General features: G+C 34.2%; 1 protein-coding gene across 1 annotated transcript; it reads left to right on the forward strand.

Moving 5' to 3' along the window:
• Positions 1-2,862: 2,862 nt before the first annotated feature.
• On the forward strand, positions 2,863-7,224 carry LOC132739951 (tubulin beta chain-like). The gene is made up of 5 exons (XM_060727798.1): positions 2,863-3,023; positions 3,870-4,334; positions 4,559-5,011; positions 5,896-6,198; positions 6,954-7,224. Exons 1-5 carry the CDS (start codon positions 2,967-2,969, stop codon positions 7,014-7,016), a joined length of 1,341 nt encoding a protein of 446 aa, XP_060583781.1. The 5' UTR covers positions 2,863-2,966; the 3' UTR covers positions 7,017-7,224.
• Positions 7,225-12,011: the final 4,787 nt, after the last annotated feature.

The raw sequence follows: 12,011 nt of genomic DNA on the forward strand, positions 1-12,011 counted from the left end.
ATTTATTAGTAAAAATGAATTATTTAAACAAAAATACACCAATATTCAAGCAAATAATATATTTTCTTTACATTTTTAACAAATTTTTGGTTGTAATAGTCAAATATTTGTGTGGAAATGCATTTTTGTATAAAAAGATATACATAAGACAAAATCAAAGAAACAAATTACAACGTTTAAAATAAAAAAATCAACTTGAAAAATTGTATATTTTCAATTACAACATTTTTTATTTGTTCTTTTAATATTTTTTAAGTATGGTATTAAATGTTTCCTTTGGTATAACAAAATAATTTAAATCAGTGAATTGGAATGGAACTATTATATAAATCAATTATCACAAAATATGGTGGCCATCTTGGACGCCATCTTGGATAAAAATGTTGTGACACAGGTAAGGTGAGTGCAACATGCAGTTTCTACATATCCTAACGTTTAATTTGGTATATAGAAACCCTTGTTTACAGACATAGACCGGTATGTCCAAGAAAGAGACAAGATATCCCCATTTGTTTGCAGCATTAATAGGTGTTTCCTTCCTAGTCACTGTTCGTGCCTGAAACAATGCATGCATGGGCACAATGATATTTTCAATGTGGATTTGCAAACAAACAAAACAATAAGAACTGTATTCAATAAAAAAATCAGTCCTTGTAAATCAAGATTGACAGCTGTTGGGTAATTTTTTGTAGTGCAGAAATGCTGTCAACACACGGATTATCTGTCCACAGTGCTCAGTTGTTGGAACTTTCATTATGAAGAGATTTAGATCTTGCAATGCCCAGAATTGGAACCTGTTACTATAGTGTTAAGTTCTTAGGTGCTTGGCGCGGGGAAGGAGTTGGGTTGATTGAGGGCAAAATGTAAGATGGTTGACCCCCAAGTATTTTATGCTTTTGTTTCAATCATGATTTTCTTTGATTATGCATCTTTGCACTAGTATTTCTTCTTTAGGTGACTGTCTTTGAAGCATTTTAGGACTGCGATAGAGTTAAGAAATATTTAGACAATCTGCTTAATAAATTGACTTAGGAGCTATTGCGCACATGTATACTCACGTCGGCATCACACTTAGTTACCCCGACATCACACTTAGTTACGTGCAAGTTGGTATCTCCAAAACTACTGAAGGTTATACAAACTTATCTAAGAGCATATATAGGTCACTGTTTAACACCCATAACTCTGTCATGGATTTCGACAGAATCATGGCTCTTTTTGAACTTCAAAATATTTTCATTATCCAGGCTTTTGTTTTACCATCAAGTACTCAAAAAAGATGGACACACTGTCTTACCACCAGCTCTTGTTACCTTATATTATCGATCCCTTGCTGAGAAAAAAAGAGAAAAAAGTGATCAATTAGAAAGTTGACTCAATGTAACACATGCACAACTCTTATTATTGAAGTCACACAATACTTAATCACTGAACTGTATTAATTAAAACTATAATAATTATGTTTTTTTAAAAAGGTCTAAGAAGGCCTTTATCTAAGAATGGTATGTTTTTATATAGTCTTCTTAAACTTATCAGTATTTAAGAAGAAGAATATACTAGCCTTGCTTTGAATTCGGAACAGTTCATAATTTAATTTAAGGTATATCATAAATTACATTCTTGTGTAAAGGAAGGTAACTCGAAACCAAGATAGCTTTATTATATTCTAAGATCATCATAAGTTAAAATTAAAACATGTATTGTTTTCAGATCGTCTAAACTATGCTTTTATGTATCTATATCATACCTGTCTATTTTTCATTAAATCACAGCCAACTTCAGATATTATCATCAAACGTAAATAAATATAATTATGAACATTCACATTGACCAGTGTCATGAATGTCTGAGCCTCCGAGGTCCGTAGTCTGAAACTGTCCATTAATGGTAAGTAAAATTTTCAGAGCTCCTAAAGGGCTATCAAATGAATTAGAGGTAATTTTACAATTAACGTATTTTGAAACTTGCACAGATAAAAGAGCATCAGTTATATATATTTGTAACATACCCATTTTAATAAGTATTTTTTTTAGATTTATATTAGTGAAATGAATATCCATTACATATAGTTTTATATAATACCTTAAGCTTTTTGGCGGGTGTTTCGTTAGGCTCGTGCATGCACTGGATTGATTTTCACGTACAGAAAAACATACATGTACATAGGGGCAGAAGAAGTAAACGTGCCTGACCCCATCGTCGGATACCCACGGCCGAACCATTAACTATCAATTATTAATTTTAGCTGTATAAATATAGGCGTTTTTTCCTGTTTTATAGTATCTTATCATCTATGCTAACTTTATAGACAAAAATAAAAATATGCCAGTAGTTTTAGATATTTTGTGCTCTTAGTTATTATGTTTCTGGTTTGTTGTAGTCATAATCTTATCTGTGATTTTTCATGATTATAACCTTTGTCTTAACTCATATATATGTAGTCCCTATTTAATTTATTTATACATTTGTATTAACTTTATGAAATGAAACTTCATTTGTTAAACCGTTAATTTTTTTATGTATAGTTATGCATATGTAAATGTTATGCCATCGTCGGGTACCCACGGCCGAACCATTAACATTACGTTATGTGGGTGTCAATATGATGTTGCAAAAAAAATTCTTTTCTTTATAATTCCACGATCTAAACAAAATAATGTTTTACTTGTTTGCCACATAGAATTTATGTCAGAATTTGTGTTTTTACAGACTTTGTTTGTTTATTTTTTGAAAAGAAATTAATTTTGCAGTGCGTACCATTATTGACACATTTGCGGGAGATTTATTTAAATGCGGGAAAATGACGTAGGACTCGTCACCAATTGTTGATTGGATACAAAACAAGTCGCTCAGCCAATGAAATTGAGTACATTCATCAGGAGTAATAATTCACGTGAAACGCGAGGCGCTCAGTTTAACGGTCATAAAGAACAGTGAGGAGCTGAATTAAAAGATCAAAATTCAAAATGCGTGAAATCGTGCATATGCAAGCTGGGCAGTGCGGCAACCAAATAGGTGCCAAGGTACACATAGTTTTGTATTTTTTTATCCTGGGATTTATTAATAGTTTTAAATAAATGCGAATTTAATTCCATCTTAGCTTAAATGCTCAGAAGAAGGTAAAGGTAGGTCAGAAGAAGGTAAAGGTAGGTAATCCCCCGCCCCCCCCCCCCCCCAATACTTAACCTTCGATTTATGATCACATAACACGTTGATGTAATTTACTCAGATGAAAATTGACACTTGGAACATTTCAACATAAAATTTCGCTTCAAAAGTCGTTGAAACCGGATCAAAAGATGTGAAATTTATGTCTCGTATACCATTTAAAATGTCTCTTAAATTTTCCACACAAGTTAGTGGTGTGGGCCCCAGTCTCTTGATTTGGGGAAAAATAACCGTGGGAATTAAAGGAGATGGTATAAAAAACAGATTTTTGGGAAATCTTCATGATTTTAATGGTTAAATTTGTTGAATTTTACAGGCACAGACCACAGCCGCTTGGGGTCAGATCCTGCCCCCCCCTCCCCCCACCAACGTGATACGCCCCTGTAAACACTTATCAAAAATATTGTAATATTTCAACACGGATTTGACATCTGTTACATCAATAAACTGGTTTTCAAACAATTTTTACATATATTTCAAAATTAATGTTATAAATACAGTGACAGGGAAAGGATTTTTTTTATGAGACAATATGTCTCATGTTCCTGAAAAAGTTTGAGACATTTTGGAAAATTTTGAGACATTTATGATAAGATAAAGATAAGATAAGATAAGTTTTATTTCAAGTCGGCAAGTTTTCAACAGTACAACTAACACTGAAACTCTAACACTTATCTAAATTGTGTTTTATTTCATTTCAGTTTTGGGAAGTTATCTCAGATGAACACGGTATTGATCCCACTGGTACATACCACGGAGACTCAGACTTACAATTAGAGAGAATAAATGTGTACTATAATGAAGCTACAGGTGGTAAATATGTTCCTCGTGCTATATTGGTTGATTTGGAACCAGGTACAATGGACTCTGTCAGATCTGGACCTTTTGGACAAATTTTTCGACCAGACAATTTTGTCTTTGGTCAAAGTGGTGCAGGAAATAACTGGGCAAAAGGACATTACACAGAAGGTGCTGAATTAGTAGACTCTGTATTAGATGTTGTAAGAAAAGAGGCTGAGAGTTGTGACTGTCTTCAGGGATTCCAACTTACACATTCACTTGGTGGTGGTACCGGCTCCGGTATGGGAACACTTTTAATCAGCAAAATCCGTGAAGAATACCCTGACAGAATCATGAACACATTCTCAGTTGTGCCATCTCCAAAGGTATTATTCAAATTAAATGCTTTGTCATGCACCTCTTTTCAAGCACTCTTTACCAGAACTTTAATGAAAAACTTTTTGATATTAAATATAATCATACAAAAAGCTTTTCAAAGTAGAAAATAAGATATTAAAAATGACTGAATTCTATTAATCTATGATGATTACAAATTGAAATTGAAAGTATTTTAAGAGTGTTATTGTACAGTTCATGTTTTATATTCTAGGTATCAGACACTGTAGTTGAACCATACAATGCCACCCTCTCAGTCCACCAGCTTGTTGAGAACACAGATGAGACATATTGTATTGACAATGAGGCTTTGTACGATATTTGCTTCAGAACATTAAAGCTCACCACGCCAACTTACGGTGACTTGAACCATCTCGTCTCTGCCACTATGTCTGGAGTAACCACTTGCCTCCGTTTCCCAGGTCAGTTGAATGCAGATCTCCGTAAACTGGCTGTCAACATGGTTCCCTTCCCACGTCTCCACTTCTTCATGCCAGGATTTGCTCCCCTGACCTCTCGTGGAAGCCAGCAATACAGAGCTCTCACTGTACCAGAACTTACTCAGCAGATGTTTGATGCCAAAAACATGATGGCTGCCTGCGATCCCAGACATGGAAGATACCTCACTGTTGCAGCAATGTTCCGTGGCCGAATGTCCATGAAGGAGGCAAGAATTAGTTATCAAAATAACAGTTCTTTCCCAATATTAAACAAACTATGAACATGAATTTTGTGGATGTTTTAAGTTTTTCAGCTTTTTTATATAGACAAGTAACTTAAATTGATAACATTTAACTTTCCCATTTAAAAGCTGTTCTGTTTTTAGCTCACCTGTCACAAAGTGACATGGTGAGCTTTTGTGATCGCTTTTTGTCCGTGCGTCGTCCGTCCGTAAACTTTTACTTTAAACAACATCTCATAAACTCCTTAGCCAATTTCATCCAAACTTCACTGGAATGTTTCTTTGATAGTCAACTTTAAAAATTGTTCAAAGAATTTAATTGAAAGCAGAAAACTGGTTGCCATGGCAACCGAAAGAAAAATTTTAAAATATTTTTTAGAAAACTGAAAGTGCTAGAGCTTAAATATTTGGCATGAAACATCATCTAGTCGGTGTCTACCAAGTTTATTCAAATTAATGCCCTGGGGTAAAAATTGGCTCCGCCCCAGGGGGGGTCATTGTTTTTCCCTTTATGTATAGTAAAAACTTTGAAATCTTTTAAAAACCCCAAAGAGCTAGAGCTAAGTTATTTATCATGAACATCTTCTAATGGGTGTCTACCAAGTTTGTTCAAATAAAAGCCCTGTGGTAAAAATTGGCCCCATCCCAACTTTCAAAATCTTTTAAAAACCCCAAAGAGCTAGAGCTAAGATATTTATCATGAAACATCTAATGGGTGTCTACCAAGTTTGTTCAAATAAAAGCCCCTGGTTTAAAATTGGCCTTGGCACAGGGGCCTATATACAGGTGAGCAATTTCAGGGCCATCATGGCCCTCTTGTTTAATTTCATTCCTTTAGCTGTGTTAAATAATTTGTTTTTTCTCTACAGGTTGATGAACAAATGTTGAATGTTCAAAACAAGAACAGCAGCTACTTTGTGGAATGGATCCCCAACAACGTCAAGACAGCTGTCTGTGACATCCCACCAAGGGGTTTGAAAATGTCTGCAACTTTTGTTGGTAACAGCACTGCCATCCAGGAACTGTTCAAGCGTATCTCTGAACAGTTTACTGCTATGTTCCGTCGTAAGGCTTTCTTGCATTGGTACACTGGTGAGGGTATGGATGAGATGGAATTTACTGAAGCAGAGTCCAACATGAACGACTTGGTCTCTGAATACCAGCAGTACCAGGTAGGAATTATTATAATTCTTTCTACTTTATTTTTTAGCTAAAGGAATGTTATATCCGAGTCTCTGCCAGTGCCTAAAATAATGTTTTCTAGCTCTAGGTTCTGAACCAATTGAGCTGAAAGTTTAACAGTACATATGATTTTAAAGTCCATAATGTGATGTTTACTATTACCGTTTACAAGTATTAAATTTAATTTATGAATATTTCAAGAACTACAGTTACAGGGCTTTTTTTCACAGTTTGGGGAAGCAGCCCAGCCCTTAATTTTGGGGAAAAATTACATGGTATATTTGCAAAAGGGGAAGAAAAAACTTAATGTAAATTCAATTTTTGGGGAAAACTGCATGATTTTAAAGAAATTTTCTTTGGGGAAGCAGCCCTATACCGGCCCCTGTTATAGAAGGTAAAAAGGCCCTGAGTTATTAACTTCAGCTTGTGTAGAATGGGTAGGTAGGACTAGGTAAAATATTTTTAAATTGAAACAAAAGTTTTTGTTAGTTTAGCAAGAAGATTTTTTGTGGTAGCAGTGATTTTTGTTGGCAAGTAGTTGGAAGGGAAACAATATTTTATTTGAGCCCTGTTCTTTTTGAAGATGATGGCATTTATTGGTAAATATCTGCCAAAAACTTGTAACTGAATAATCGTCTGGTTCACTGTTGCATATTCTGATATCAGATTGTAATAATTTTGACAAACTAAACTCAAATAATGTACTTGTCTGTATTTTTATATTGTATTAATATATAATTTGCAGGATGCCACAGCAGAAGAAGAGGGCGAGTTTGATGAAGAGGAGGAAGATGGTGAAATGGCCTAAATTAACATTCCATCATATTTAGTGTAGAAACATCTTTGAATATATTTATTTTTGGACTAAGACCCTTTCAGTATTTTTGGAAAATTTCAGGACATTAAGAATTCCAACAATATTTTTGTGTATTTTTAAAATTTAGATATATTTTAACTTGTAAAACATTCTTAAATTATGTTATGTCTCAGGAAATTAATAAAAATCAGTATTATGATTTTGTTTTGTTTTTGCAGATTTTTCTGTCATGAAGTATTGCACTGCTTCCTATTTTGTTGTATAACCTCAGAAACGTATTACATTAGCAATAGTGGTATTTCTCAAAAGATATAGATATACATTTTAGCTTGACAATTTAAAAAAAAATGGGGACAGCTATTGTACTCGCCCAAGTGTCTGTGTCAAATTTTGTTGAGTTTTTGCTTGCAAGTTTGTTATCTCCAAATCTACTGAAGGAAATGTGCTGAAACTATAACTATCCAACACCCATAACTCAACAGATTTTGGCAAAATTATGGCCCTTTTTGAACTGAGAATATTCTACAGTATATTATCATAATCGAGGCTCTTGTTTTTACTGTCAAGCACACTCTCATACTGATGTCTTTTTTTCCATGTAGTCTACCTGTTGAGTGTCTCTGCAGAATGTAGTTCTTTAATTTATGTCACCTGCACTAAGATTGCCTCAAAAAAGAGCATGCCTCGAGATTCATGCCAACTTTATGAAAATGTATTTAAAAGTAACAAAAGCAAATTTGCAGTCATATTTACTGTCTTGGATTGACTAAGTAGCTCTGGAGACCATAAACACCAGTGTTTGAAATTATCAGTAGTCTGATAGTTTTCTCCTTGTGCTACCAATATTTAGTAGAAACGAGCCCGACCGGGCTACTTACTGCATTTTTTAGAGGCACTATAAACAACTATTCGGAACAAATGACTCGTTGCTTTGCCCAAGTAGGTGTGTCGATTGTCTTGTTAATTGATCAAATTCTGCAGAGTACACTATTTATAGGAGAGATTTGAGCAGATGTTAGAATATCATTCCTTCGGTTATAGTTCAAGCATGCTTGGTAATCAAAATGGCCATTATTGAATTCCTAAATCATATCTGTCAGAAATATTTCGTCCGCATGATGTTGAGGGTCATACCAGTACCATATACAGACCACATGTTGACTTGGATTCACATACAGGAGTAAAAAGGTCAATGTTAATGACATTTAATCAGTGTTTGAAATTAGCAGTAGTCCTATAGCCCCTGACTAACTAGTACTAAATTCCTCCTCGGGCTACCAGCTTTTCACAGTAACAAGCCTGTCCAGGCTACTGTATTTTCATAGGCAATATAAATTAAACAACTGTTTTGAACAAATAAATCGTGCTAGTGAAATGTCTTGTGGGCTAGTGAATATTCCAATCTGGTAGTCAGACCAGCCTAGTGGTTTCAAATCCGAATTTCTTACACTGTTTAATTGTGCAGTTATGTATACGATACATACTGTGAAATCAAATTTCCCTTCAGAACAAATTTCGTGTAATCATCATTTTTGGATTTCAGCTGCATCTCCAAATTTTGATAAAAGCTTTCACAGTCATGTATTTAAAAAAGATTAAATTTTTACGGCTGTCTTATACTTGCATATTAATTGTAGCGCATAAAACGTCGACATGAGGCCAGAAAAACTATATAATAAGGGGCTCACAATAACCTTGAGATCTGAAAATAAGGGAATTGGTATTCACATAGATTTCAGATCTGTAATCACTCCAGCCATCAGTATTCACATAGGTTTCAAATCTGTAATCACTTCAGCCATCAGTTTTCATTACCAAAAGACCTTAAAATTTAATTATTCTGCTCTATTACATATACATTCTATCAATTAGCAAACACATTCGACGGGGGGATGGCCATTTTAACATGGCTCTTGTTCATCTCTTTACACCAATTTATATACAATAATGAAAGGAAAATGTAAGAATCTGCGGGAAAAAAACGATATTTGTCTTATTTTGCGATCATAATTTCTGCGAGTATCTAGAGGTACTGCTCCAACACCAGGGGCGTAGCTAGCGTTACGCACGTGCGTAATATTGATCCAGGATAACGAAAATTCGAATATACTAGAAACGGTGAGAAAACTAAAGGGTGAGGGTGGTGTTGGAGGGTTTAGAGGCATGATTCCAAAATCTATTTACCTTTAATTATATCATTGATTCTAATATAAATGTAGATCTTCGAAGAATTTAGGCAATAAGTTCCAAAAATTTTATCACATGAAGTGTATTAATCCATAAAGAACTATATGAAGAATAATACGGTTTTACGGGGCCAATATACTTCGCCCTACACTCGGAACGAGTTGATTTCTGTATGTCAAAACAATTGTGGAGACCTGCAACGCCACTCCATTCGTTGGCATCATCGCCAACGAGGCCACGGATGATATAAACTAAACTAAATAAACTAAAAGAAACGTATATTAGTTGTCATTATTTAAAAAAATCTTAAACTCGTCAAAGGTTTGTAACTTTTTCTTTAACTCGTTTTACATCATATTTTTACATCAAATTTGGTATCACATGACAACTCATATGAGATCCTATAAATGTATATATCATAGTACCTGTAATAAAACAATAATAATCTTATGTTTTATTATAATGGCATTATGTAAAGTCACCTCTCTTATGAATTAAAAAAAACAAATAACGAAAATTTACTGCTTAACCAAATTGTATATATGATAGATGTTTGATTGAATATGCTATATAGCACACTGAAAAATGAAAAATTGCATTATTTTCACAAAAGCAAAGCACACTTTTCAGTGTGATATATAGCATATTAAAAATTTAGCTCAAAATAAATCAGTTTTCTTGCCGTGTGCCTAATAAGTAAATGACAGCCATGTACAAACGTTTTCATCAAAGCACCAAGAAACAGATGATATCAGATGTTCGAATGCTACGCGAACATTGAGCAAACAAAAGTACATGTCGTTTAAGATAATAATCATCGCTACATTGTACCTGATAACATTTTTAGATTTTAGCTAGTAACGATATTTAAATTGAGAAAAAATCTAAAAATGAAGAAAACACATTTTTTTCTGTCATTTTATAACACGGTGCGAAACTTCACTGTTGCAGGCTCCGTCCACACTAACGCCGAAAAAATTCAGGGGAGATCACTGCGTAAAGATGGTCAAATGACAGGCGCATTAATTTTCAAGCAAAATAATTCCCGAATGGTCGAAGATTTCTACTATTGTTTTATCCTTTATAGATATACATGCTTATAATAAGCTCCATAATTATTAACATCTGTGTTAAACAACAGTTAGCTTCGAAATAATAAGGGTTACAAACCCTAATTTAGAATAATATGGTTTTCTTCAGGCCTTTTACATATAACTTCACCGTGGCCGAGGGGTCTGGAGTTCAAATCCAGGAAGGCAACTCTTTTTTTCAAATTGTTTAAATCAAATAAACATTGAATTCAATACCAGTGTTGCAATTAGTCTTAAAGTCAATTAACTACAATTAAAATGCTGGAAAGCACTGGTGGCACTATACAAAAACAAATTGGTTTATAATCTCACAACCTTCACCTATCTGACATTCTGAGACCCAAAAAAATTCAGCGCCTTCTGTCCTTTGATCATTTTATTTGCTGACTAGTGAAAGCGTACACGTCATTTGTTTGCGTCTGTTTATGCAATGTATTTCCTTATATATAATACCTTGAAATATTACTATACGATCTAGCAATTATATTTAAGATGTTCTCTAAATCAAGTCGCATATTAACACAAGTCATATTATTACATAAAAAGTTCTTTATGATCATATTTCATTCCTTGACTTAAATTTGTTATTTTATGGACCTCAAATGGACATGGAAATGCTTAATTAAAACATCTCTAAATGGTGAAAATCGAGGAGCTGCGTGGGGCTTAGCCGCTGGACCCCTACCAGGGCTTGCCTGGACCTGCAGGGGGGCTATAGCGGCCTTGCGTGAACATGCGTAACATCATTTTCGGCTAGCTAACGACCCCTGAGCACTGCTTTAAATCCTAAAATAAGACTGTATTATTTAAGTTAACGACTTTACATATTTTTGCTGCAAAAAGTTTTTTGTTGCCATTTTTTTCGGAACTAGACTGCTTGTCACTAAAATTAGGTTTAATGTAGCAAAGGGGGCTGGAAGCACTGCACAAGATGTTGGCAATTGCAGACTCTAGCTGTGTTATATTGCTTACTTTGTGAATTAAAGTGGCATTAATGAAATACGCAAATATAATTGTATTCGGCTTCACAAACTAACAAAGTGCTTTGTTATATTCCTAAATGCTTTACTGCTAAAGAGTAGCCACAAAAGGGATCACTTCTCCCCGTCATACTGTCTGTCGTCACAAAACTTGCCCAGATTACTCAAGAATATCATCGGCTTGCAATTTCATCCAGACTATACAGGAATTATCATTACAAGTCTAGTTGTACATTTGTGGGCATTTCCCAGTTCAATAATTTTTGTCAGAGTTATAGGCACTTAATGATTTTTATTTTTAAAGTTACTTCTGTTAAACTACAAATGCAATATGAATGAAACTATAAGATTGATTGGTATATCAAGTACTTTGGCATAAAGGTTTTTACACATTTAAAGTCTTTCTTTCTTGAAACTACTATGCTTAAGAGTTAAGATATTTGACATGTATCATTGCCTTGTTCACCTCGGCAAAAACTGATATTAATCAACCCTTAGGTCAATGATGGCCCTACCCTGGGTTCTCTTAGTTGTGTGAAACTACAAAACCCAGGGTTTAGATATTTGGCAATTGTAGCATCAATTTGTAGATTTATACAAAAGTTATATTAATCATGACCCTGAGGTCAAAATTGGCCTTGCCTCATGTAGACTAACGTATAGGACACCAAATTATTGTATTGGTATATATATTGCTAGTAGAACCTTAAATAAAGTTTTATGAACTG

Source organism: Ruditapes philippinarum, unplaced genomic scaffold (genome assembly GCF_026571515.1).
Source record: "Ruditapes philippinarum isolate M1 unplaced genomic scaffold, ASM2657151v2 ctg21962_1_1_1_1, whole genome shotgun sequence".
Classification (NCBI taxonomy): domain Eukaryota; kingdom Metazoa; phylum Mollusca; class Bivalvia; order Venerida; family Veneridae; genus Ruditapes; species Ruditapes philippinarum.